This window comes from Saccopteryx leptura, chromosome 1 (assembly GCF_036850995.1).
Source record: "Saccopteryx leptura isolate mSacLep1 chromosome 1, mSacLep1_pri_phased_curated, whole genome shotgun sequence".
Lineage (NCBI taxonomy): Eukaryota > Metazoa > Chordata > Mammalia > Chiroptera > Emballonuridae > Saccopteryx > Saccopteryx leptura.
In genome coordinates this window covers 152,242,170-152,270,090 of record NC_089503.1, presented here as the reverse complement: position 1 = coordinate 152,270,090, position 27,921 = coordinate 152,242,170, and the positions used below count along the sequence as shown (strand labels likewise).

General features: G+C 43.9%; 2 protein-coding genes and 1 non-coding gene across 3 annotated transcripts in view; all 3 read left to right on the top strand.

Annotated features, from left to right (window-relative positions):
- Window positions 1-1,314: 1,314 nt before the first annotated feature.
- On the top strand, window positions 1,315-1,449 carry LOC136389912 (U11 spliceosomal RNA). Its single transcript, XR_010748465.1, has one exon. It is a non-coding gene; the product is annotated as a U11 spliceosomal RNA (small nuclear RNA).
- A 6,096-nt stretch (window positions 1,450-7,545) lies between these two features.
- ITGA1 (integrin subunit alpha 1) overlaps window positions 7,546-27,921 on the top strand; it is a 169,495-nt gene continuing 149,119 nt past the window's right edge. Inside the window, exon 1 of the mRNA XM_066377869.1 lies at window positions 7,546-7,680. Coding sequence (XP_066233966.1) covers window positions 7,620-7,680 — 61 coding nt within the window. The 5' untranslated portion in view covers window positions 7,546-7,619. The remainder of the gene's footprint in view (window positions 7,681-27,921) is intronic.
- PELO (pelota mRNA surveillance and ribosome rescue factor) lies at window positions 19,944-21,824 on the top strand. Its single transcript, XM_066377879.1, has 2 exons — window positions 19,944-20,929; window positions 21,217-21,824. Exons 1-2 carry the CDS (start codon window positions 20,204-20,206, stop codon window positions 21,649-21,651), a joined length of 1,161 nt encoding a protein of 386 aa, XP_066233976.1. The 5' UTR covers window positions 19,944-20,203; the 3' UTR covers window positions 21,652-21,824.

Genomic DNA, 27,921 nt, shown 5'->3' with positions numbered 1-27,921 from the left:
CCCCACAGAGCAGACTGGGATGACTGTGCATTCGTGGCTTCCTTCATCTCGGTAATCAACTTAGGGACCAAAATGCTTACAACGTCCAGTATTGACAGAATAGCTTTACTGGTTTTTAAATACCTATTATATGATGTCCAATTGGGGTATCTAAAACTTCTTTAGGCATCACCATAAGTGGCTTTATTTTCATCTTTGTTACATTTTAAAAGAATCACAAAAAATTCTTCTTCTCTAGACTATTACTGTTCTTTTATTGGACACAAATGTCCAATTTCTACCCTTATTCTGGTGATGCATATATCATGCTTATTGACAATAAATAATAATGTTTCCTTACAAAAGGCATTGCATAAAAATCCAGGGGATAGAAGTTTCATGGTGTGTTTCATGGATTTAATAGATTTCATTTCCTCTACAACAAATAGGAGATTAAATCCAGCCACTTCAGGAAACAAATAGGAGGGAGTAAAAATTAAAAGAGGATAAAAAAAAACACCAAAACATTTTTGAATATGTCATTCAGAGCTACGAAAATATTCTGTGCTTACAATGAATCCAAATTCCTTGGCATCCTTCTAAGATCCTTTCAAATCCAGTCCCAGCTTCACTGGCCTACCCTAATTTAGTCTGTCCTACTCAGCTATGCCATGGCGCCCAGGCCCAGAAGGCCCCCAACCCTCTTTCTCCACCTGTGAAACCCTGAAGCCCACTTTCTGAGAAGCTAAATTCCATGGCTATCATCTCTATGAAACCTGGTTGATGTTGTCTTTTATTCTAGGGGTCATCAGACACAATTAGACATATTGTTCTGTGCATAGTAGCTGGTAATGTCCTTGAGGCGAGGGCCACGCACTTGAACATCCCTGAGTCCCCAGGGCGTAGACTTCCTTCTGGACTGAAGAAACTCCGTGACCATCTGAATGAATGATGAATGATCATTCATTCAGTGAATGATTGTCGGCAGCACCTGCAAGGGGGCAGGTGCTGCCGACAATGAAAATGAGTAATTGCCTACCTTGGTACCAGTTATGGTCTGGCAGAGCAGATGGAAAAATAGCCACATAATTTAAAACAAGTTATTTAGTGTCTCTATCTTAGAGCCAAGTTATAGACACACTTCCTCTTGATGCATTTGCTTCTTATTCGAATCCTGAAGAGCATTTCCCCACAAAGATATTTAGTGACCTGGTCCTGTCACAAGAAATGCCAGTCTTCTTAGTTTGATCATGAACTAATAATGCATTTGTTGCAATCCTGGGATGTTTAGAGCCCACCTACTCAATTGAATATTTCAGAAATTGGTTAAGGGAAAAAAAAGTCTTCTGTCATGAGGGGCACATGTAGGGCAGCTTGAGTGTTCTACTTGAGGAATTGACATCCAGAGATTCCTGAAACATAACTTTTTGTGTGTCTGGACAGCTGGTGATTGTTGGTCCTGGTGCCCCCCCCCTAATTAAAACAAAATAAAATAAATGAATAAGATATTGTTTAAAGGAAAACAGCTAAATCAGCCTGCTCAAATAATCCTAGATTTTCCCAACAGCTAAAAGATAATTAATTCACATTTCAAATGAAGGGATCCAGCAACACAGCTAAAACGGCCCTGCTCTCCAGTGGTGGCTATTCTGAGTCAGACAGTGCCATCGACCGAGTTCCGGCCAGGGCGCCACCCTGGACCCCTGCCCTCACTGCGTCCCTCGTGTGTCACCCCTGTCCACATCTGCCAACAAGTTTTAAGAAAGTTTCCTACAGAGTTGAGGACTGCACCTCACCAGAATTCTAAAGTTACATTTTTTTTTTTCTTTTTATCAGTACCGGTTGCCCAAATGTCTTTGGACCGGGTTTCTGGCACAGACTGGTTCAGGAAATAGGGCGGGAGGAACACCTATTTTACATTTTAAGTGAAAAAACATTCCCAAGAACATTATGCAATAACCCCTCCCCACTCTCCCCACCCCCAGAAATAAAAAAAAAATGGTTGGTTGGTGCTGAAGGTCAAGCACCACATCACTGTGCCTTTATTTTGGTTACAGAAGAAGCAATCTCAGGTTCTGGTAGTACCACGAATAGAGTACTAATCTGCTGACTTTGACAGGCTTCAAATGAAATGCATCAATGTTAGAAGTGAGGACAGAACTGCTCATTTCCTGTTCCTAATTATGAGTGAAAGAAGTTAATGGGCCGCAGATTTTCAGAAGAAAGTCAACTGTCCTACTCATTTTTGCCTTGGAGTCCAAGACATTGCAGGAATTTCAAAATCACTGAACTAGACTGAGAGGCCCGTGTAGGTTAGCCCGCTGGTTGCCATCACGGGGTTTGGAGTGCCATCCCCTGAACACATACATGGTATCATTTAGAAGTCTCAATCTTACTGAAATCTTTTCCAAAACAGAAGCGGCTCCGGACAGCATCACTTATGTTCAACACTTTAGGTTCGGGGAAGAGGGTCAAACACAGAGTGATGCTATCTTCAAATGGACTGGGACACTCAGAGTTAACTTGTTAAAAAATATATAACAGGCCCTGGCCGGTTGGCTCAGCGGTAGAGCGTCGGCCTAGCGTGCGGAGGACCCGGGTTCGATTCCTGGCCAGGGCACACAGGAGAAGCGCCCATTTGCTTCTCCACCCCTCCGCAGCGCTTTCCTCTCTGTCTCTCTCTTCCCCTCCCGCAGCCGAGGCTCCATTAGAGCAAAGATGGCCCGGGCGCTGGGGATGGCTCTGTGGCCTCTGCCTCAGGCGCTGGAGTGGCTCTGGTCGCAACATGGCGACGCCCAGGATGGGCAGAGCACCGCCCCCTGGTGGGCAGAGCATCGCCCCATGGTGGGCGTGCCGGGTGGATCCCGGTCGGGCGCATGCGGGAGTCTGTCTGACTGTCTCTCCCTGTTTCCAGCTTCAGAAAAATGAAAAAAAAAAAAAAAGGGAAAAAAATATATATATATATAACATTCTGCATTTTTTTAATGTAAATAAATTTGTCCTTTTTAACAGACAACAATTTTTAAATTACTTATCATTCAGTAAAACTGACACCGCCCTTGCTCCTGGTGGAAGAACCTTATTTATCCTGTGGCTTGAGAACCCATTCTCTCACTCCTAAAGGGCTCTAGACCTTCTTCTAGTCCTGACCCCTTAGTGAAATTGTCTTCTCTTGTTGTTCTTTCCTTCTTTATATATATAGTGTGTCCGTAAAGCCATGGTACACTTTTGACCGGTCACAGGAAAGCAACAAAAGATGATAGAAATGTGAAATCTGCACTAAATAAAAGGAAAACCCTCCTAGTTTCTGTAGGATGATGTGGCAGCATGTGAGCATGCGCAGATGATGACATAACACCATGTATACAGCGGAGCAGCCCACGGCCATGCCAGTCGAGATGTGGACAGTACAGAGGAAAGTTCAGTGTGTTCTGTGGCTCGCTAAATTCGAATCCGTGACCAACGTGCAAGGTGAATATTGGCGCATTTATAACGAAGCACCACCACATAGGAATAACATTACTCGGTGGGATAAGCAGTTGAAGGAAACTGGCAGTTTGGTGGAGAAACCCCGTTCTAGTAGGCCATCAGTCAGTGATGAGTCCGTAGAGGCTATATGGGATAGCTACCTAAGGAGCCCTAAAAAAATCTGTGCATGAGTCCACATCGAACTGCACTGAATAGGTATGAAACTGGGAGAGTTTTCCTTTTATTTGGTGCAAATTTCATATTTCTATCGTCTTTTGTTGCTTTCCTGTGACCGATCAAAAGTGCACCATGACTTTACGGACACACTGTATATCCCTTTGACAGCTAGCTGATTTGAAAAGCAAATCCTTGTTAATGTCATAATGGGTCCTGATGCTTCACATATACCCATTTTATAGGGATATCTTCAAGATAATTCCCAGATCCAAAGTAAATATTCTAAAGGTAAGGATTTCAGGGGGAAAAAAAAAAAAAGGGAGTTGATAGAGATGTGTTTAGTAAAACAATCAAGTTCCCTTCTGATGCTTAGCAAATTACATCAATTCTAAGAGGGCCCACCACACACAGGCCTTGCCCGGTTTCCTCTATCTGATGCTGATCTATGACCAAGAAGAATGATGCATTTCTATTAAGAACGTATTTTTAATCCTGGCATTGTTCTAAATGTTCTGTAGCCCTGTCTCATTTAACCTCCACAGCAATCTCCAGAGAAAGGCCATTGTTTTCACCCCCATTTTATATTTGAGAATACTGAGGCTCTGAGTCACTAGACACGTTTCCTGAGTCACACAGCTGCCGCGTGTTGGTTCCGGGGCTCAGATCCCAGCAGTCCGGCTCCAGAATCTTACTTTGCTCTGGTACTTTCATGTAGTATATTAGGTCCCCTTTAAGAAGAATATCTTCATACGAAAGACACACTTTTATTTTTGAGGTGATTGGCCATAAGTCCAATTACTTTTGCCTCACTTCATAAACTTGAAGTGCAGTCTCTAACCTCTTAGTGTCCTTTTAATTTTCACCCACATTTCTCAAAACCCTAAACAGGACCTGATCAGATTAACCGTCACTGAAAACAGAAGAGTATATGCTAGTAAGTCTAGAGAACTTTTCACATCAAGTCACCAGTTTGGGATCCTGGTTTTTATCTCCTCGAAGTGTTAGTTTTATTCAACAGCATGTCTTCCTATCAGTCAGGATAAAATTGTTAAGAGAACAGCTTGCCTGACATTGATTTGTATTTAGATATATTGAAGTTCAGAAGATGAGCACTTATGCTAAACGTAATTCTCCAGTGGTAGCTAATTTCTCCATCTTTACACTTGCCATGATTTGACATGAAGATCAATAAAGATTGCCATAAGACTCATCACACATATGAAATTAACTTTAACAGTGGTCGTGGTGGTGATCACCATTAGTTTGTAAGTCCTAGAGGAGACAAAACATTCAAAGTCAAAGTATTCATTAACCCCAAAAGAAGAAAGAGAAAGTTTCCAGTAATTAAAGCATTGATCATATTTAACCTACTTTATTTCAATAAGAGATAACTTTATAATTTCTTTTATTTTTTCAACATATTGCATTTTTCTAGATGTCTATATATGTATACACATATGTATGTGTACATATACATATATATACATATGCACACAGATATATGCACACTATTATCTATTCTTGAAAACTGGGCCAAAAAGAGGGATAAATGGTGATGGAAGGAGACTTGACTTGGGATGGTGAACACACAATACCATATACAGAGGATGTATTACAGGATTGCACACCTGAAACCTATCTATATAATTTTGATAATGAATGTCAGTCCAATAAATTCAATAAAAAAGAAAACAGAAAAAAAACCCACATTTTAATCAAATATTTATTATAATTTTAAATTTCTAAGCCTTAATCAAGTCATCAGTATTTATTAATTATTGTGCAAAGCCCTGAGGGGCATAAAACCCAAGTGAGACAAGAGACAGGGAGATGGGATGTTCGGGAAATGTATTCACAGCAAAGCTTTTTGCTCTTTTTTTTTTTTTTTTTTTGCTCTTCCCTTTCAGGGAAGGAGGCAGGTGGACACTACCAAATTAAAGATGAGAGAGAGACCAGAGAGCACAGTTGAGCTGGGAGGGCTCTGAATGCCGGCAAAGAAGGCTTGGGTAACCAGGTTCAACCATGAGAATCTGGGGAGACTGAGCTATGAGCCGACACAATGCAATTTTGCCAGAGGTCTATTTGCACAGTTCTGAAGATAACACCATATATATATGTATATATATATATATATATAGAGAGAGAGAGAGAGAGAGCTGGAAACAAAGAAAGAGGATTTTTCAATATATCTACTAGGTAGTGAATCACTTCAAATATGTCAATTCAAAGAGGAATTCTACAGGTCACCTTACTGTGAGCTGATGGCCTTCACTTCTCAACTTGGCCCAGCCCACTTCTGATCTTCATTAACCTTCTTTAACTTCTGTCTTCTGTAACTTTTGGCCTCCGCAATCTTCTATTTGGCGATTTATTTTAACATTCTTGTGGGCTTCTCTCCTCCTTTCCCTTGGATTACCTGTACCGTGTCACCTGTATTTTGTTATAGGCAAGGAATCTTCCTTTGGGTGGCACTCTTGTCCTGCTGGCCCCAGAACTGCTGGAGAGACTCGATTAGGAGTTGAATTGAACTGAACAGAGTTGAATCCGGTGCCTGACCTCCACCACTTGTAAACACAAAGCCACTCACCCTACTCCTTCCCTTCCTTTGAAATTCTCGAAAACGCGCGCGAGCGCACGCGCGCGCGCGCGCGCACACACACACACACACACACACACACACACACACACACACACACAGCAGCAGCAGCTTTAATAAAAGTAGGAAGTATTAGGTACTATGAATGTGGCTCTTGACTCGGGGAGCTTGTATAACTCACCAGAGGAGAGACTGGGTCTCCCAGGGACGGACACCAAAGATCCAGCTGAAACAGTGTGGGTGGGAGTGGAGGGAGTAACTTGGACATGACTTCATGTTCTTACAACAGTTTGTAGCAAGAAGGAAAAAAAATAGAAAAAGAAAGAAAGAAAGAAAAAGCAGCAACAGCGCCCTGAGCTCTTTATTAGCTTCAATTTCCAGTGTACAAACATCCTAATTCAGCTTACACAAAATAGCCCACACACATTCCATAGCTGCAGGGGCTGTTCGCACTCCCGCTTCTCTCTGGCACCTCGTTCTTTAGCTTGTTCTTTCCCCGCCGCCCCCCCTCACCCTCCAGTCCTGTTTCTCCTTTTCTCCCCTTTATCACAGTCGTCCCAAAAGAAAACGTATCTATCTGCAAACGCCCCTTTAATCACGAATCACCATCAACGAAGCAAACCGGGTTTAAGTGGAAGCAGAGCCCTGAGTGGGCGTGCCGGGGTGGGTGTGCCCCCGCGCGCCGGGTCCGCCCATCCTAGCGCGCGGCGACTGCGGTCAAATCCAAGTCCGCGCAGGGCAGGGACCGGGGCGCGGGGCAGGGACCGGGGTCCGGGACCTGCTGACTCCTGCAGCGGGTCTGCCGCCTGCTCCGCAGTCGGACCCAAGAAAGCAGACTCCCCTTAGGGCCCAGGAGCCCCGGCTCTTTCCAAGTGCCCCCCCTGCCCGAGGCCGGGGAGAAGCGAGGGGTGTGAAGGCGGAGCCACGGGGCTGGCACTTTCTCGCGAAGGTCCAGCCCTTGCCCATCTTCCTACTACCTTGGGGAGTTGGCACGGCCCGCGGGATCACCCTCTCCATGAAAGGCAGATGTCCCTTTAAGGTTTGCCTCGCAGACTGTGGACTTTAGCCTAAACACGGACCCGCGAAGCTGGCTTTATTTGTCCATGTCTCGGACAGAGCCTGGGAGGCTGCCAGGCACTTCAGAGAGCAGAAGCGCGAAGGGGCGGGCGGCGTGGCACTGCGTCTGGGATGTGACAAGCGTGGAGCGGACTTAGAGGCGTTGGTGGAAAACACGGGAAATCACTCTGCGGCTCCTGGACGACCCGCCCCGCGGGGCAGCGGCTGAGACCCACAGCGGCGCGCGGGCTGAGTGGCCCAGCGCGCGCGGCTCCCGCGCCCGGTCTTGCCGTGTCTTGCCCTGCGATCCAGCGCGTCTCCCCGCGCCGCGGCCACTCTGGCCATGGGCCCCCGGCTCGGTGCCCGCCCAGGGGCGGCTGTTGCCTGCGGCTGGCTCCTCACTGGTGAGTGACCCCGCCGCTCCACTTGAGCATCTCCGGCGCGCGGGACCCGGGGATTGGAGAGGGAGGTGCGCGGAGCTGTGGCCGGGACTACAGGGGCAGCGCGGACCCACTGTCGGGTGCTTCGGGTCCTCTGGGCAGGTTGGGAGACGGAAAGGAGTGTGCTTGCGTCTTGCTTTGGTCGGAATTAGTCTTGTAGACGTTTCACAACCTTCCACCCCACGGTAGGAAGGAGGCAGTGCTGAGAACTTGACAAAGGTAGAAACTAGCTTTTCAAATTCAAGTTGTTTTGACAATTTGCACTGTTTGTGAAGACTTGGCTGCGGGGATTCCCCCCACCCCTTCTTTGGGAAGGAGGTAACTAGAGGGCGCCTGACTTGAAGACAAAGTTCCTACCCTCAGGTTGCTCAAGGGGGGGGGGGGGGGGGGGCAGGACTGCACTTTCTGGCTGTCAAGTATCCCAGACTTTTCTGCGGCACAGGAAGAGGGTAAAGGAGAAGGCCAAGCTGCTCCTTGCCCTGAAGTGTGTCCAGGAGGAGGAGCATTTTGAAATTGACGAAGGAATAGAGAACATGCACTCTGTAAATATTACAGAGCTGACTTTTAAAAAATGCAAAAATAGTATTGTTATTTGTGTATAAATAGGTGTTTTTGAGGAGGGGCTTAAAAAACAGTGGAGATGCAGAATTATATTCATTTAGAAAAAGGTTGGAGCCTAGTGTTTTCCAAGATTTTCCAAATGATTAACCCCTGGGTTATTTTGTTTTGTTTTTAACCAGTTATTGAATGAGAAGGAAAAGTAGTAATAGTGCTAGAAGGCAGATGGGTGCAGTTTTGTGGGGTTCTTTTTAATGATCTGATTAATGGCTTAATTGATCGTAATTGTTGACTTTAGCATATATCATCAGTATTCAATTGTCTAGTGTCTTCAGTGCTGGCATGCTTAGTTTATTAGTACTAGTTAATTCATTTAGCATTTTACCACTAACAATGGGGGTGATCCAGCCGGTTTAGCCAGGGTTAGATGGCCAAGCATTGTTAACCTTTAAGATCACTTAGAAATGGATTATCTGCAAGCAGAGTTGTTTGGTGTTTTTTTTTGTGGGGGGGGGGGGGGTTGTTTTGTTTTTTGAGATGCTGTAAAGAAGTTAATTATGAGCTACTGACTTTTCATCCAAACATTTCCCACTACTCAGGAAATGTCCAGTAACCCGAACAGTGATAACCCCTGAACTGCTCTAGAGACAGTAGTGAGTGGTTTAATTTATCAGCTACTGTCACTGCCCTTTACACATTTGACCTGTGATGCTTCTTCCAGCTCAAATTTTTTTGGAGGTCCCTTGCCTGTATTTGCTATGAAAAATCTGAATAGCCTACTGAGTATGCGCATACTACTTCCTTTTCACTTTACCAAATAAGTAGTAATGAATGCAGAAATGATCAAATGATATTTGCATACCCTCTAAAAACACAAAAAGGAGGCTTAAAAAAAATAAAGGTTAAGAAGTTACAATTCCATATATATTATTTATATTAATTTTATTATGTATACCTATAATTATTTCTATATTTACATATAAATATAGAAGTGTTTTTTGAGGTCTGCTGTTTTATTTCTCCATGCCTAAAACTGTCACAAGTTACATCCTGTGGGTTTTCTGCAATCATTGTGGTAATGTGCCTTTCTGAAGCCAGGAAGGGATTTAAAGGAAAATAGTGCAGAGATATTTCAAAATTATAACAGTTAAGTCCCTTTTGTGTGTGTCTATGTGCATATATCTCTATGATAATCATATTGAAATTTCGAATCTAAAAAGTTACTGTGTGAGAATCCAGTTTCCTCATATGTGCTGTATGTATGCCCATTTATTTCACCATGCAAGGATCTGAAAATTGACTTCTTCCCTTTCTTTGCTGGTTTCCAGTGAGTCAATATATTGTCAGCTTCCTTGGAACTGTAGTCAGAAGTCCTTCCTTCTATAGTCAGAAGTCCCACCGGGCTAAAACTGGGGGTCAGCAGAGGCGTGTTTCTTCAGAGGCTGTGGGGGAGAATCCAGGACAGGCTTCCAGAGGCCACCTGCACTGCGTGGCTTGTGGCTCCGTCCTCCGCTGCACAGCCAGCAGAGGAGCATCTTCTGATTGCCCCCTCTGGCACAGTTTAATTGTCACAGTTCCTTCCCTGACTCCAACTCTGCTGCCTGCTTCTCCTAAGGATCCTTCTTGTTACCTTGGGCCCACCTGAGACATCCGGGCTCATCTCCCCATCTCAGGACCCTCAATTCAATCACAGGTGCCGAGCCCCCTTTGCCCGGTGAGGCAGCATACTCACAGCTTCCAGGGACTGGGACATGGTCATCTTTGGGAGACCATTATTCCGCGTATTAAAACCCCTGAATATCAGCTTCCCATGAAAGCAGTCCCATTTCCTTACTTTGCCCACAATCCTCTTACTACTGACTTTGTCATGGTGGATATGATCTTGTTGTTTTATGCACGAAAAAAACAATCCACTCTTCTTTCCCAGCACCCACTGCCATCAAACCAACTCTCCACCTTTCAAAGCTGGGTTTACATTCTCAACAACAAACTACCACCATCCCAATAAATTTCCATTAGGTTTAGGACTATCTTGTATTAGTGTTTTCCAATATTTAAAAATGATTCGTTAGGAAAAATATCCTCCCTGATGTCCAAATAAAGTCGTTATTGTTATTTCCTGTATGTCAAAGTACCAGCAAGCAACTAGTGGCACATATAAAGGACATAACTAAAGAAAGTTTAATAGAGGGACTGTTGACAGAGGGACTGACAAGGTGGAGAGCACCTAAGGACAGGAGGGAGAAGAGCAATTACTGAGTCTGGCCTGAGGAGGGAGCCCTGTCTGCCTGACCTAGAACTCGAGCTGCAGGAAGGGGTCCTTTGGGCTAGAGCTCTGGCCTAGGAGGAGGAGGGCAGCTCCTGCCCAAGCTGAAGCCCAACAGGGAGGGAGCAGGGGAAACAAACGCAGGCTCCGTTTCCTCCCATTCTCTTAATTTGGTGTTCGGCCCTCCCACTGGTCATGTCCAGGTGGCAGAATTCACCTCCCAGGGGACCAAGGTCAAACAGACAACAGAGAAAACGTAACAACTTAATGATGGGCAGGCACATATTTAGTATTGTGTGAGCCTCTGTGCCGAGAACTTTAACTGTGTTATTTCACTTCAATCTTAGAAAAAGGGACAATTTTGGAATGATGATCAATATTGTAGAGATAAACCGAAGAGGTTAATTTATCCAAACTCACACAACTAGTAAATGGCAAATCCTATGCTCAGCTCAGATCTTTGTCCTCAAATCTCATGCTCTAAAATAATACGCCATCTAGGCTGTCTAAATGTAAGTCCATTTCCTTCCCACCCAACCCTTTCAACGTTAAATCCAAGAGTTGTTTAAAAAGGCTTTGATAACGGTGGAATGAATGATGCAAATGAGTCTGTTATTTTCACGGCTTTTAGGTATATAGTGAAATCAGATGATTTCTTACTACTCTACATTAAGTATAACTCAAATGAGAGTATTATCTTTGGTTATTAGGAATATAAATATAGAATGCCCCCCTCCCCCAGTTAAGTTATAGGTCTCTCCTTCCTAGAAACATTTTAGTTAGCCTAGAAGGCAGGGTCTTCTGTTGTGACTTCCTTCACAGGCAAGATTTCTTTTCCTATTCGAAATGAAGTCCAGTGGGGGCAATGGCTGAACAGGGGAGGGAGTCAGCCACTTCCCTGTAACAAAAATAGGACCTCCAGTGGCATTCAATGTATTGTCAGGAATGACAGAAGATGGTGGAACTCTTCCGTCATGATGATATCAGTAAAGGCAGCGATAAACTCACAGGACTTTTGTTGATCTGTTTCCTTAACTAGTAGGCAGTGGGGATGTCAATGAGATACACATGCAGACCTAGTTGGCCTATTTTTCTTACCTGATGCTGTTCTGATGCCTGGGCTCCTGGGCCACAGCTGGCAGCTATGGATCAGACTTCGTGGGTGGAAGCTCCCCAGCCTGTGTTTCTCCTCCTCCATCCAACACACTTCTCACCGGATTTTAAACTCGATGAACTTTCATGTGCCCTTTATAATAAACATTTTATAAGATAAAGCAGCTTATGTTTAAAATCAAAATGCTATTTTTTTTTAACCTACACTGTTCTTCTGTGGTATGAAACACAAAATAGGGTTATTTGAACTCATGTTAAAAACTTGAGAAGAAAGATATCTGCAATGGTTACCATGATGATGCTAGAGCCAGACTACATTGCTTATTCAGAGCGGTCCGTGACTGGAGAACTGTATTCGCTCTCAAAGCAAGTACAGTATCAAGGCATGGAAATGAGCTGAACATAGTCCTGTCCTTGGGATTACTGAGCGGCCATCAGCCCCTCTGTTGTGCCAATTCTCTGATGTCGCCGGGGCATGGCTGGCATAAGTTTTTCACACTGCTGCTGCCCCTCAAGTCCCCACATGAATGTCATTTCCAAGAAACCTACAGGACTAAATTGGACCCTCTCCCCCAGAGACCCAAAAACCTTTGCTTCTACTACATACCACATGATAGTATAATTAAATATCTAGTTGTCTTTCCAGCTTGCTGTATGTTCTGTGAGAGGAGGGCCTTTGTTAATTATCCATAGCATCTAACAATAACAGGCACTTAATCATTTGTTATTGGATGAATCGTGAAATAGACTATAGACAAACTCATAAAATCCTTAAGGGATCAGCTTGTCCCCTTTAATTATAGTTCTGCACCTGGCATATATATATTTACCCAGTCATATCTGATTGAAAGGAAGCTACCATCAATTGAATAATGCACCATAATGTAATCACTGCTAAGAAAGGAAAATGCTGCCAATCAGATTATAACCTCAAGACAGTTAGATGCCTCCTAGCGCCAGAGATGTTGAAATGTGGGACAGTGTGCATCTGATAATTACAACAATCAATAACAGAGAGGACACCTACATGATCATTTTCTATCACAGTTCTTTATATTTTTAGAAACAGTATCATAAGGTTTGAAACATATTCCTTCTGGATACAAATGACATTGCTTCTGGCTACATTACCCCGCTCCTCCGTTCTCTTTTTGGAGCCAAACTTCTGACTCTGACTCTGACTCTGATTCTGGGCTAATGGCCCCTTTGGCACCAGCAGCCTCAACAGATCCTAAGAACAGAGCTTCCTCTAAATACCTTTAACAGGAAACCTCCGGGAAAAGGTGACAATAAAGCAATCACAAAAATGTTCCCTTTACACAAGATCAGTGAGTCTGGTTTTGGCAAACCCTAATTTTTGTCATATCAGTGCTTAAGGGCAGGGCTGTGTATATACGAAGGGCTCTAATTCTTATCTAATATTTTCTGCAATTTAAAAAAATTAAAAATGTCAACTAAGCCTTTAAAGGAGATTGAAGTGTCTGAGCTGGTTGGTGTGAAGAATTCACTTTAGCGATAACACATTAATACTGTTTTATTGAAACAGTAGGTCTCTATAAATAGAACAAGTGAGAAGTCTGAGTTGAAAAATCACTGTGATTCAGATATTGAAATGAATGGAGATACATGCTTTGTTTGTATGAATTATCGGAGATTGGCTGAAATAAATGCAAATGCTTACATTTCAATAAGGCGCTAAATCATATTAGAATGTCAAATGATTAAGATGATTAAAATCCACATATTTTGTCTGACCTGTGGTGGTGCAGTGGATAATGCATGGACCTGCAATGCTGAAGGCACCAGTTGGAAACCCCAGGCTTGCCCAATCAGGCATATAAGAGAAGCAAGAGTTGATAATTCCTACTTCTAGCCCCATTTCTCTCCCTCAAATCAATAATAATTTTTTTAAATCTGCATATTTTATTGTAAATCCTATTAGTAGTCTAAATACAAATTACAAATTACAGTGTACTTTCAAAATTATTTTATTAGGTATACTTTGTTTGCCAAATACAAAAACTTGAAAATACATTGAAATTGACCAGACCTTAAAATTATACATTTTATGGTAATCTTTTTGGTAAAATGATCCTGTAATGCAGAAGGACACATACAAATAGAAGCACACCCATGCCCACACCCCTCCTCACACTTTTGTTGATAAGATGTTGTTTATTTGCTAGGAGGTTTGGTATTGTTTGGTGACAATTGCAAGTACGTATTTTAATCACAGGAAATTTAGATGGTACAGGAGTACAACAAGTTCCTTTAAAAATTAAACTTTCCCTTTTCCTTTTTCTCTTTTAATTAGCTGAATAATCCTCCCAGTGATCCACTTAGCTTGGCGTCTTGAGGTTCCATGGGCATCTTTTTACAATCTGAGATTAGCACAGTCTCTGTAAATAAACAATTGCATTTATTGCTAAATAGATACTCATAACCAGAGCTCTGGCTACTTATTCTGTAAAAATCATTTTCTTTTTCAAACCATGTATAATAAAAGTAATTGTTATACATTATTTTAAAAGATTTTAAGATCTTTCCTTTAGTAAAATGTGTTTAAAATAATCATTTTTCTTATCCAAGCAGAGATATCTCAAAAACTGAAATAGTTTTGTAGAAACTTATCATAAGAGCAATCTTCTTTTTAAATGTTTAGTAACATTATACAGCAGAATGTAATTTCCTCATTTTAAGATGTCAATGATAAACAAATTAAAACTTCTGAATTACAGGTGAACTAACAACCACTCGTATTTTCACGGAATAACTGTGACTGTGTATTAGTTGTTGTGCTGGGTTCCGGGACACACACACAAATCAAAGCTGGTCCCTGCCCTTAGAAGGCTCACAGCCCTAGGGAAGCAATGGACAAGCAAAGAAGCTGTACTGGGAAGAGGCTCAAGGAGCACCAAGAAGAGGAAGGAATAGATTAGTTTGTGCTGTAGGAGAGCAAGCATTGCAAATAAATACACGAGAAAATCAGGAAAGTTTATACAGCCCCTACTGTGTGAAGCCCAGGGTATTCAAACAAGATTTTTATCTTTCAGGAGCCCATAATCCCTGCTGCTGATTTACAAACCTTTTTGAATATACTGTAATGGGGAGGATTATAATACAATACACCAGTGAGATACACAAACTACTGTATGCAGCAGGACTGACCTCGGTTTCTCTGGAGAAGAGGTCCTAGTATAAATGAATGCACCCAACAGATGATCCATCAGTCAACTTTGTTGAACCTGTTTTTCTTCCCAAGGCTGAATAATGATGATCCTGTTAAAGGGAGCTCTTCCCCCTCGCTATATGTGATTCAAATTTCTAGCTTCAAGTCCAGTACTCTTAGAGATTTACCACAGTACCTTGCATGTTTCTACAGTTCTGTAGTGTACAAGTATCATAATCTCACTAGCACTTCATAAGGGCTGTCAAATGAGAGAGGCAGCACAAATAATCTCACCATGTAGAATAAAAACTTTTATGTTAATAGAAGTTAGAAGAATTTATTTCAAGTTGCTGTACTCTAACTAGAAAAAACCAGAACTCCAGTCTGCCAACTCTTGTGGGGCAAGTATTAAACTTAGTATCAATCTTTTACAGTTAAAATGGGCCTTACGAAGATTCATATTCAAAAGGTGTAATAATCAAAATAGAAAATAAATGTGTTAGGGTGAGATGATGGGTATTTTAATATATAAAGACTTTGCAGCATAATTTTTACTATTAAAACAATGTTAATTGAATTCAGTTTCTTCATTCTTAAGTAAAAGAAACTGAGTCTTTTTTTTTAAAGAAACTGAGTTTCAAAAAGACCAAGTATTGCCAAAAGTTACAGAAAAACAACTGACAAGGTAAGAATTGCAATCCAAGAGGCTTGACTTATAGCTCAATTCTTTTTTTCAAACACTAGAACTACATCAAAAGAAAAATTGGAAAATTTTGGAGGTAATAACACTTTTTTTTTCCTTCTGGAGAGATTAATGTGAATAAAATGTTACAGCAAAAAATAGATACAAAGTTACCCATGTAAAGGTTTCTGTTTTCAAAGAACCATTAAATAACTATGAAATTAGAATTTAAAGCTCCAGAGCTAAATCATAGTCTTTTCCTCATGAACTCATGATTTTGCTTGTTTCCATAAAGAATGAAAATAACATATGCTGTGTATGCCGGTAGCTATAGCAATTCTAAAGTAAATTACTTTTTAAACTATTAAATTCAGTGAACAGTAGTTGATAACAATATCAGTGCCTTAAGAACTGCCTGTGATAGTGTTCACACAGCTGCCACACTTTACACCTGACCCAGGCAGCTGCTCATCCATAGATGACTCCCTACTGTGTGCCAGGCACCTGTCAAGGGTCAGTGGAGGGGGCCACTCAGAGTGGAGCAAGGAAGAAAAGATACATATTCCAATGACTATCATGTATGGTTTCAAATTAGAGATAACATTCAAGCTGGCCCTTCAAGATAAGTAGGATTTATAGAAGCAGAGGTGAGAGGGAGCCACATTTTAAACAGAATAGCATGTGCTGAGGCAGCCAATTAGAACGTTCCCAGGATGCACTGGGAACAAAGGTTCTCCCACAGTGGAACAGAGGGTGCTAGCGAGGACATGCGGGGAACACAGCTTGGAAGGCTAGATCATGGAGGCCTTAAATGCCAGACACTGCATTTTAATGAACAGGAACGGAAACTCCAAAGGACTCAAATAAAAGTGTAATGATTGGTTTAGAAATACTAAGTTATGCCTGACCTGTGGTGGCACAGTGGATAAAGCCTCGACCTGGAATGCAGAGGTCACCAGTTCAAAACCTTGGGCTTTGCCCGTCAAGGCATTTATGGGAGGTGAAGGTTCCTGCTCCTCCTCCTCTTTTCTCTCTCTCTCTCCTCCCTCCCTCCCTCTCTCTCTCTCTCTCTCTCTCTCTCTCTTCCCTCTCTAAAATGAATAAAAATAAAATCTTAAAAAAATACTAAGTTAATACAAAATCTGGGAGAAAACATCTGATCATTCAACAATAAGCTCCATTTACCAAAAAGAAAAACAAAAGTGTTAAAGATGTTTCAGATCAAACAGTAATTCTATGAAAAACTTTATAGTATGTTCAATCTCTGAAGCACATTTCTATTTAAAAAGATGAGCCAAAGAGGTTCGCCTCATAATTTAAATACATTTTTTAAAAAGGAACCATAGAATTAACAGATAATGTGAATTTTCCACAGGTTTTTTTTTCTTTTTAAGAGCAGTTTTAACTCTATAGAAAAGTTAAGCAGAAAATAAGGAGTTCCCATATAATCTACCCTCCACTACACATGTTACTACCTTGCATTAGTATGGTGCATTTGTGACAACTGATGAACCAATAGTGATACGTTATTGTAAAATAAAGCCCATAGTTTCTATCTGTGTGCATTTCTATGGGTTTTGGCAAATACAGGTCATATAGCCACTCTTAGTTTCCAGAATGTCATATAGTTGGAATATATAGTATGTAGCCTTTTCAGGATAGCATGTCTTTCCTTTTCAACTCATCTGATCATGCCAATAAAACAGCTCTGTCATGACCATCAATGATATCAGTGATCCTTGTTAGGTCTTGTATTTGACCTTCGAGCATCATCTGACTCAGTGGGTTGCTGCCTTCTCAGGACTCCCCACTTTCATAGTCCCCCTTCCACCCAACCAGCTGTGCCCTCATTTTTCTTTGACCATTTCTCCTTGGCTACCCAATTTTAAATTCCAACTCTGTGTTAATAACCTCTATACATATCTCCCTCATGAACTCTGGGCCCTATGCCACAGCCAGTGTCCTATGCTACGGCCACAGCTCTATGTAAGTCTGTCACCTCACACAGAACATTCCAGATGGACTCCTCATCCTCACCACACCCTGTCCCCCACTCCACCACCTATCTCTGTGAATTCTAATTCCAGCCTTCCATTCTCTGGTCCAAAATATTGGCGTTGTGATATTTTAGAAAAATTAGGTCCACCCAAAGGACCACCTCTTGTCTATGTTATCCACCGTTTAAAATGTAGAAATACTTGTGTCTTTTCCTAAAGTAGACTATTGGGTCTTTCACAAGGAGTGTAATGGTGACCAAGGCTGGGCAAAAGGAAAACTGTTGAAAAGACTATAAAGACTTTTTAAAAAGTGATCAAAGAGCAAAGAAGGGAACGGTGCCTCACATCCTCTAGGGTGGTTTTGTTCAAACTGTCAAGGTGACAGTTGTGGGGAAGTGGCAGTGGTAACAGCACCTGACTTGTGGTGCAGAGATGATTCAAGCATCCATAGGTAGCAGCAGGAGCTGAAAGCAGAGAGGGTGTGGCGCTAGGCAGGTCTGAGTTTTAACACTGGTTCTGTGATCTTGGACTCCACTTCTTAACTGCTCTGGAGTTTTGTTTTTTTTTTAAACATTTTTTTTTAAATTTTATTTTTATTTATTCATTTTTAGAGAGGAGAGAGAGAGAGACAGAAAGGGAGAGAGAGGAGAGAGAGAAGGGGGGAGGAGCTGGAAGCATCAACTCCCATATGTGCCTTGACCAGGCAAGCCCAGGTTTCGAACCGGCGACCTCAGCATTTCCAGGTCAACGCTTTATCCACTGCGCCACCACAGGTCAGGCTGGAGTTCATTTTTGAATCTATAAAATGAGGATAACAAATATTGACCTTACCGGTGAGTAGAAAGAGCATAGGAAAGTACCTGGTGAATGACATAGCTCTTCAGTGAAAAGCTAACATTTATTTATTAAGACCCTACTGTGTGCTCTCACTGTGACTCTGCAGGTTTTAACCCCTGACTACTGACTTTGGAGAGAGGTGAATTGTCTTTAGAAAGATGATCAAGGAGAACCTCAAAGTATCTGGACTCTACTCCCCCTCCACCACCACCACCACCACCACCACCACCACCACTTTCTCTCCCTCCCTCCTTCCTTCTCTCTTCCATTTAGGAATTCTAAGATATATTGTTTTTTGGAGAGGCAGACCATCTTCACGCTTTAGGGTGATCAGTTCCTGGCTCCTGAAAAGCTAGATTCTCTCAAAAGTGGAAGGAGAAGCCATGTGAGTTAGGAACTGATTAGGGCACTGAGGGTCACAGGAAGGCCCGCAAAGAAGAGGGAGGGAGACAAGAGGCCACAAAACAGACTGCGGTTCTAATTTGCGCTAGAGTTTCAGAGGGGACCTTTGTGTCCCCTGATAATCTCTGAGGAAGATAACTGAAACTTGAGTATTAGGATTTGTGCCAAAGTCAGATTCCTCCCTCTCAGCCCTGTCTCCCCACTTCAGGGTGACAATGCCACACACAACAGGATAGGAAAGATAAAGAATGAGGTGTGTGCATAGGCAACCTCTGTCTTCCATCCGGTTTTCACTCTCAAGAAAGCTCTGCTGGGCTTTTTCTCTTCGCTGTCTTTTTAAGGGGCAATGCCCAACTCTCAAACCTGCCCTTCCCCAACAAATGTCTAGTGACTTAGCATTGTCTTTCAATCCCATCCTGTAGCTGTCAGATCCGGTTGGCGGGTCCTGCTGGCGCAGCTGTTGCCCACCTTCCCAAATCTCAGGCTGGGGGAGGCGGCACAGGTCCCGCCCCGGCGCCGGGGACCCAGCCCCACCCTAAACTGTCGCCTGCAGCCGCGGTGGGGGCTGAGGCTGCCCGTCGTGGGTCCTGGGGTCCCAGACCCGGAGACCAGCGACCGCGAGGCCGACCCAGGGCAGCTGCGCGGTGGCCCCGGGGCCGCGCGTGGGTCCGGCCGAGCGGGCGCAACTGGCGGGGCCCGCGCACGTGGCCGCAGCCCTGCCTCCTCTCCCCGCCAGCCGCGTCCGGAGGTCCGCGCTGCGGGCGTCCGAGGGCCGGCGAGGGGTGACGCAAAGCGTGTTGTGGCACTGTGGAGCCAGTGCATTTCCGTTTTCGATTAGTTTTGAAACCGGATTGACCCGCAGGGAGAAGGGGCGAGTGGCAACTGCATGCAGCTTTAAAAAAAAAAAAAAAAGCATTTTCACTCACAGACCCCCGATCACTCACAGACCCCCGATTCTCCACGCACAGGAATGGAGAGGAAACGCTAGGAAGCGAGAGTTGAGCATCAAAATCAAGAACTCTGCAGGGATCTAGCCCGCCTCCCTTAAGGGGCTGACGGGCAGGAGCACCTCCTCCCCCCTGCACACACTGCGCCTGCGCACGCACAGGCTAAGGCCCCGCCCTCCCGCGGAAGTCCGACGTACAGCAAGGGGGGCTCAGGGGACGCCGGCTGCGCATGCGCCCTCATTGCATCAGCCCCCTGGCTCGGTGCTGGCGGCAGCAGCAGTCGCGGACGTGACCGTGTTCTGCAAGGTGTTTCTCGTGCCCTTTTGTCGCTGCGCACTGCGAGACTGAGAAAGGTAGGACCGGAGGGCGTGTTCTCCTCGGCTGCTTGGGTCGGAGTTCGTCTTTCCTTCCCGCTACCAAGTACCTGTAGGAACCTGGCAGAGAGACCCCGCCCCCTGCCCTGATCCCGTCCCCTCCCTGCCCCCTCCCGTGGGGACCCCGCAGTCCCCCGGCACCATGAAGCTCCTAAGGAAGGACATTGAGAAGGACAACGCGGGCCAGGTGACCCTGGTCCCCGAGGAGCCCGAGGACATGTGGCACACCTACAACCTGGTGCAGGTGGGTGACAGCCTGCGCGCCTCCACCATCCGCAAGGTGCAGACCGAGTCGTCCACGGGCAGCGTGGGCAGCAACCGCGTGCGCACCACGCTTACGTTGTGTGTGGAGGCCATCGACTTCGACTCGCAGGCCTGCCAGCTGCGGGTCAAGGGCACCAACATCCAGGAGAACGAGTATGTCAAGATGGGCGCTTATCACACCATCGAGCTAGAGCCCAACCGCCAGTTCACCCTAGCCAAGAAGCAGTGGGACAGCGTGGTCCTGGAGCGCATCGAGCAGGCCTGCGACCCGGCCTGGAGCACCGACGTGGCGGCTGTGGTCATGCAGGAGGGCCTCGCCCACGTCTGCCTGGTCACGCCCAGCATGACCCTCACTCGGGCCAAGGTGGAGGTGAACATCCCCAGGAAGCGCAGAGGGAACTGCTCCCAGCACGACCGGGCCCTGGAGCGCTTCTATGAGCAGGTGGTCCAGGCCATCCAGCGCCACGTCCACTTCGATGTGGTCAAGTGTGTCCTGGTGGCCAGCCCGGGCTTTGTGCGGGAGCAGTTCTGCGACTACATGTTTCAGCAGGCGGTGAAGACGGACAACAAGGTGCTCCTGGAGAACCGGTCCAAATTCCTGCAGGTAGGGTGTCTTCTCCCCCAGGGGCAGAGGGTTTTGTCCAAACCATTCTTAAAGCTTCAGAAATGGAAAAACACAAGAGGAGGAAGTCTTTGTTAGACTGGGATTGTAAGTGATGAAATGGAAAGAGAGCTCGTGCATAGCTAGCAGGTTTGTACAATAAACGTGGCTTAAGTCCGTGCACATGTATTAGCCTTATTGGTGCCTTGGGCTTTAGGTCAATGTGGGCTGGTAATATGGGTGCTGTGCTTAGAGATTCTTTTGTCTAATTTTTATCATTGTGGTTGCAGGTCCATGCCTCCTCTGGACACAAGTACTCCCTGAAAGAGGCCCTTTGTGACCCGACGGTGGCCAGCCGCCTTTCAGACACTAAAGCAGCTGGGGAAGTCAAAGCGTTGGATGACTTCTACAAAATGTTACAGCATGAACCCGACCGGGCTTTCTATGGACTCAAGCAGGTGGAGAAGGCCAATGAGGCCCTGGCCATTGACACATTGCTCATCAGCGACGAGCTCTTCAGGCATCAGGATGTGGCCACTCGAAGCCGGTACGTGCGGCTGGTGGACAGCGTGAAGGAGAACGCGGGCACTGTTAGGATATTCTCCAGCCTTCACGTGTCTGGGGAACAGCTCAGCCAGTTGACTGGGGTGGCGGCCATTCTCCGCTTCCCTGTCCCCGAACTATCGGACCAAGAGGATGAGTCCAGTTCTGAAGAAGATGAATGATTGGAAGTCTTAATAGAGACAGCCACAGGCCTTCTTAACTCACTTCTCAGCATCTTTGTGACGGGAGGCTGCAAGGGTGGCGCTCTGTGATTCTGACAGGGATCAGTCACACTAGGCATCTTGTGGCTGGCAGGATGTGTATTTAAAATGAAACAATAAATTAAAAAGGAAACAGTTGCCATGTACTACCATTTTTATTTCTTAGTAGGATAATTTTATCTAGGAATTATGAATTACTTGCAGTACTAAGAAATGTTTTGTGTATTGAATAAGAATCCCTATATGTCTTTGGGCTGGATCATAAAATCCCATAGTTCATGCTTTGAAGTCCTTTTCCTTAGGAAACCTTTTCAATATTTCATTATCCTCAGTTTCCATTGCTTGTGTGATTTCTGCACAGTGCTCTTGCGCTGTTTTAATCCTTTTCTCCCCACTGCTCCTACACTGCATTTTAAAATTTTCTTTTAAATGTATTTGCTGTTTTAAATGAGAGTGGAAGAGTAGACTTTTCTCAAAGACAAGTTTAAAATTTTCTTTTTTTCCCCCTTCCCTTAAGGGAATTTGTTAAACCAATCATGTGAGAAGTAAACTCTTGGGTTTCCTTTGGTTAAAATTGATCATGTCTGTCTTAGGCACTCCGTTAGTTCTTTGTAAATCTTGGAGCTTTGATCTGTCACTGAGTCCTGAGAAGCATTCTCTTTGAGTTGTCCTTATTTTAACATGAGGCTGAGGGGTGTGATTTACTGTTGGATGGCTACCTGGTGGCCAGGCAGGAAGGACGCCCCAGTCTGGGCTCACTTTCTCGCACTGCCTCACTGTGTTGATTTTTGGCCTGTCGTAGTGACACTTCATTCCTATGTGTTGGCACGTTCTTACCGGATTTTCTCTACCTCCTCTGTCGAGGTGAAGAGCCTGTTCCGAAAGTTGGAGTAAGCTGCATAGTTTGTGGCAGTCGGCTTGTACTCCAGTAGTCTTTACTGTGATTAGAGGAATGCCGCGAACACCTGAGAGCTAAAATACTCCTTTTTATTTACATTTTCTTGATGTGCATTTCAAAGCATTAGGGAGGGACCCTTGGAACAAAATTGGCAGCTGGAGCGTTTGTAAACATCAACTTAGCAATAATTAGCAAAAGGCTTATGAACAGTGATTGTAACTAGGGGCTCAGAGGTGTCTACTTCAAGTTGGGATGATACTAAGTAAACTTTTGATTGTCCTTTCTGAGTCTGGGTCTCTCGGCTAAGGACTAAATTTGAGGATTATCTTTTATAAACTTCCCAATGTATCTGAACTTTCATCTGTAATTAGGAAGAGATACCTCCATAGGCTTTAAACTCAAATTTGTACATATCTACATCCTAATCTAAAAATAAGTCCGATTGCCATTTCATTACAATTCTGTGAATATTTAACTTTAAAATATATTAAAAGTATGTTGTGAATATTTTGATAGAAGTATATAAATGAAGCTGCCATGATTCTTAACTTGAGGATCCTATTGATAATGAACCATATTCCCAGAAAGAATTGGGAGACTTGGGACATCTGTTCCTCATAGTCTCTGCTGTGCTGGTTATTCCTAGCTCTCTTATCTACTGTCACAGAAATCACAGGAAGACAGCCTGCTGATAATCTAACCACTTCATCTTTGGCCATACGTCCTCAAATTTAGCTGCGTGGACCAGACTGGACCTCAGACTAGATAACCTTGCACCCCTAGGAATGCTGTTTTTCTCAAAGCTCTCCAGGTGATTCCAGTAGGCATCATAGCTGAGAACCAGAGATTCAGGCCTTGCTAGTCAAAGTGTGGTCCATGATGCAGCAGATCTGGGAGATTTTCAGAAATTCTATATACTTACCTGCTGAGTTGCAATTTATTTTAAGGACATCTCCAGTTGATTGCTGTGCATACCTATCTATAACACTTCTTTTTTTATATATATATAAATAAATTTTTATTTTAATGGGGTGACATCAATAAATCAGGGTACATATATTCAAAGAAAACATTTCCAGGTTATCCTGTCACTTAGTTCTGTTGCATACCCATCACCCAAAGAGAGATCGTCCTCCTTCACCCTCTATCCAGTTTTCTCTGTACCTCTCCTCCTCCCCCTCCTCCTCTCCCTCCTTCCCTCCCCCCACCCCCCATAACCACCACACTCCTGTCCATGTCTCTTAGTCTCGCTTTTATGTCCCACCAATGTATGGAATCCTGCAGTTCTTGTTTTTTTCTGATTCACTTATTTCACTCCACATAATGTTATCAAGATTCCACCATTCTGCTGTAAGTGATCCGATGTCATCATTTCTTTTAGCTGAATAGTATACCATGGTGTATATGTGCCACATCTTCTTTATCCAGTCTTCTATTTTTTTACAGTGATTAAAAGCCTTTAAGCCAACTCTTGGCCAATACAGCAAGAATCCATAAAAGAGTAGTGTCCTTAACATGTTCACCAAGTCCAAGTTGGCCCCATCACCATGCCAAATCCCTAAAAAATGCAACCCAACCACAGTTCAGTCTGTTAGGAGCTGTCACAGAGAGCAGGAGTCCAGGAAGTCCACATCCCGGAAAAGTCCACATGGTACTGAAATTGTTCTCATCATTCTATACTTTGCAGCTCATGTCCCAAGTCCCAATGACCGCTGCTTCTAGCTGGTAGTGATTCAGGTAGACTGGTAAAGCCATTTGCAGCATGCGTGGATATGGAGCTTCTGTTCTCCTCTGCCTGGAGAGATGAGACCAGGTTGCTTTTCCCTGGAGCTCTGCGACTGTGGCATGGTAGAGAACCTTGGGATACATTAAGCTGGGTGGCAAAGGTAGATTCATAATAGAAGTTGGCAAAAGGGGGAAAGAGAGCTCTAAATTAGGAGTAGATCCCAGCCTGAAATGTGAGTTGGGCATTGAGGTAGGAGGGATAAAGGAAACACTATATATTAAGCAAAGCAGCAGAAAATAGGACTATCAACACCCACAACAGAGATCCTTGAGGGAAGAATAAAAAATCTGACTATTCAGGCAAGACATAGTTAAGTGGCCCTTGTGCAAATGAGATCAGTTTACCTGCTTCTTGGAAGAAATACCCTAGGCTCGTCCACAGTGTTGTAGATGGGGCCGACGGCCCTGGGCACCTTCAGCCTTCAGTGGCAAACCCCAGCATTCTGGGCAAGGTTAGGTCATAGGTGGCTGGAGCAGGGCTGAAAGAGACTGAACCCTCCCTTAGAGGAGCGAGGGGGAAGCCTACCTTCCAGTGTCCCTGTTTCCTCACAGCAGAGGCATGTAAGTCTGGCAGGCTTTTTAGCTCAATGACCTTCCTTTCCACTATTGAAGCAGGACCCAGATGGCATCCTATGAGACCCCTTTGGGGTGTTGGAGCCTTTAAGGGTGTATCCTAAAAGCTGGTAGTTCCCCTGATCTCTATTGGGCTTTTTCTGCCTCTAGATATCTTAAAAGCCATGCTCAGAAGATCTCGCTGAGGGGTTTGAGGATCCCATTCTGCCTATATAAATCTTTTCCATATATCTGGAGCTATTTGGAAAGACAAAACAGTGTTATTAGCTGGATCTAATAAAGAAGGTAGTGGTTTGCAGGCGAAAAAGATTTAGTGTCTCCTGTTCATCAGCATTCAAAAGAAATGTAAATTTTTTTTTTAAGTAAAAAGCATAATATGGTAGACCCGTAGGAGTTCCAGGATATGGTTACCCCCTTTTAAATTTTTTTTTTAAATTGACCTTAAAATGTTTGCTGAGTACACTTTAATAATACCTTAACTTTAAAGATTGAAAGCATGACAAAATACAGTAAATGCTTTTGCTCCATATGCAGGAGCATTTTCAGTTTAGCCAGTTTAGGAAATCCAATAATAGAACAATGCATACAGATCATGAGCTATAACATGCTTAGCAGCCTCTCCTGTTCTGACAGAGGTTACTATAGATCCGGAATATGTATCCACTGTAATGTGGACATGCGACTGTTTGCCAAATGAAGGTATATGAGTAACATCCATCTGCCAAAGTTGTCCTGGTAGGGGTCCTTGAGGGTTAACTCCAAATGAAGGGGCAGTATAGGACCCCTTGGACAGGATTTCCCAATCTGCCGTGCTGCTTCCCGAGAAAGTTGAAAGTGTTTACACCGGGCTGCAGCATTCTGGTGATGAATAGTATGAGACTGACTTGCTCAGTCTTTCATGGTTGCTCCATATAATTTTCTTTTGGGTAGCTTGATCAACAAGGGCATTCCTAGGCCCTGGCCGGTTGGCTCAGTGGTAGAGCATTGGCCTGGTGTGCAGGATTCCCGGGTTCGATTCCCAGTCAGAGCACACAGAAGAAGCGCCCATCTACTTCTCCACCCCTCCCCCTCTCCCTCCTCTCCGTCTCTCTCCTCCCCTCCCGCAGCCAAGGCTCCACCGGAGCAAAGCCACCCCGGGCACTAAGGATGGCCCCATGGCCTCTGCCTCAGTCGCCAGAACGGCTCCGGTTGCAATAGAGCAACACCCCAGATGGGCAGAGCATTCCCCCCTGGTAGGCATGCCAGGCAGATCCCGGTCAGGCACATGCGGGAGTCTGTCCGACTGCCTCCCATCTCCATCCCCAGAAAGATACAAAAAATAAATAAATAAAAGAAAAAATACAACCAAAAAAAAAAAAAAAAAGAAAAGAGAAAAAAAAGGGCATTCCCTTGTGCTAAAGCTCCAGGGAGCATGGAGTGAGCTTGAGTATGTTCTATGAAACATGGAGCTCTATGTTGACATATAAGTCTTTGAAGAAGGAGGAACTGCTGAAATAGTTCATCAGCATTTGTCCCTAAGACAGCAGTCTTTATAGTGGAAACACCATAAGTAAATATTTGCTGTCTGTCTATACATTAAAGGGGGAATATGGCAAATGCTGAAAAGCCATGATCTTTGTTCCCCTCCCCTCCCCCAACCCCCTCCCTCTCCTCCCCCCACCCTGTAACCCCAACACTGTTGTCCATGTCTCTGAGTCTCATCTTTATGTCCCACCTATGTATGGAATCATATAGTTCTTAGTTTTTTCTGATTTACTTCTTTCTCTCAGTATAATGTTATCAAGGCCCATCCATGTTGTTGTAAAAGATCCTATGTCATCATTTCTTATGGCTGAGTAGTATTCCATAGTATATATATACCAAAGCTTTTTAATCCACTCGTGCTCTGATGGACACTTGGGCTGTTTCCAGATCTTTGCTATTGTGAACAATGCTGCCATAAACATGGGGGTGCATTTCTTCTTTTCAAACAGTGCTATGGTGTTCTTGGGGTATATTCCTAACAGTGGTATAGCTGGGTCAAAAGGCAGTTCGATTTTTAATCTCCATACTGTTTTCCACAGTGGCTGCACCAGTCTGCATTCCCACCAGTCTGCAGTGCAGGAGGGTTCCCTTTTCTCCACATCCTCGCCAGCACTTACTCTGTGTTGTTTTATTGATGAGTGCCATTCTGACTGGCGTGAGGTGATATCTCATTGTGGTTTTAATTTGCATTTCTCTAATCATTAGTGATGTTGAACATTTTTTCATATGCCTATTGGCCATCTGTATGTCCTCTTTGGAGAAGTGTCTATTCATTCCTTTTGCCCATTTTTGGATTGGATTGTTTGTCTTCCTGGTATTAAGTTTTACAAGTTCTTTATAAATTTTGGTTATTAACCCCTTATCAGACGCAATGTCAAATATATTCTCCCATTGTGTAGTTTGTCTTTTTATTCTGTTCTTATTGTCTTTAGCTGTGCAGACGATTTTTAGTTTGATAAAGTCCCATTTGTTTATCCTGTCTTTTATTTCACTTGCCTGTGGAGACAAATCAGCAAATATATTGCTGCGACAGATGTCAGAGAGCTTACTGCCTATGTTTTCTTCTAAGATGCTTATGGTTTCACGGCTTACATTTATGTCTTTTATCCATTTTGAGTTTATTTTTGTGAGTGGTGTAAGTTGGTGGTCTAGTTTCATTTTTTTGCAGGTAGCTGTCCAATTTTCCCAACACCATTTGTTGAAGAGGCTGTCTTTACTCCATTGTATTTCCTTACCTCCTTTGTCAAATATCAGTTGTCCATAGAGCTGTGGGTTTATTTCTGGGTTCTCTGTTCTGTTCCATTGATCTATGTGCCTGTTCTTATGCCAGTACCATGCTGTTTTGAGTACAATGGCCTTATAATATAACTTGATATACGGAAGTGTGATACCTCCCACTTTATTCTTCCTTTTCAAGATTGCTCTATAATACTTCTTTAAATGAGAGTGTG

Bases quoted from the DNA above. Each gene is read 5' to 3' on its own strand.
- PELO (XM_066377879.1), top strand. From the start codon at position 20,204: ATGAAGCTCCTAAGGAAGGACATTGAGAAGGACAACGCGGGCCAGGTG. The intron at 20,930-21,216 runs GTAGGGTGTCTT...TTGTGGTTGCAG, and splicing joins ACCGGTCCAAATTCCTGCAG to GTCCATGCCTCCTCTGGACA.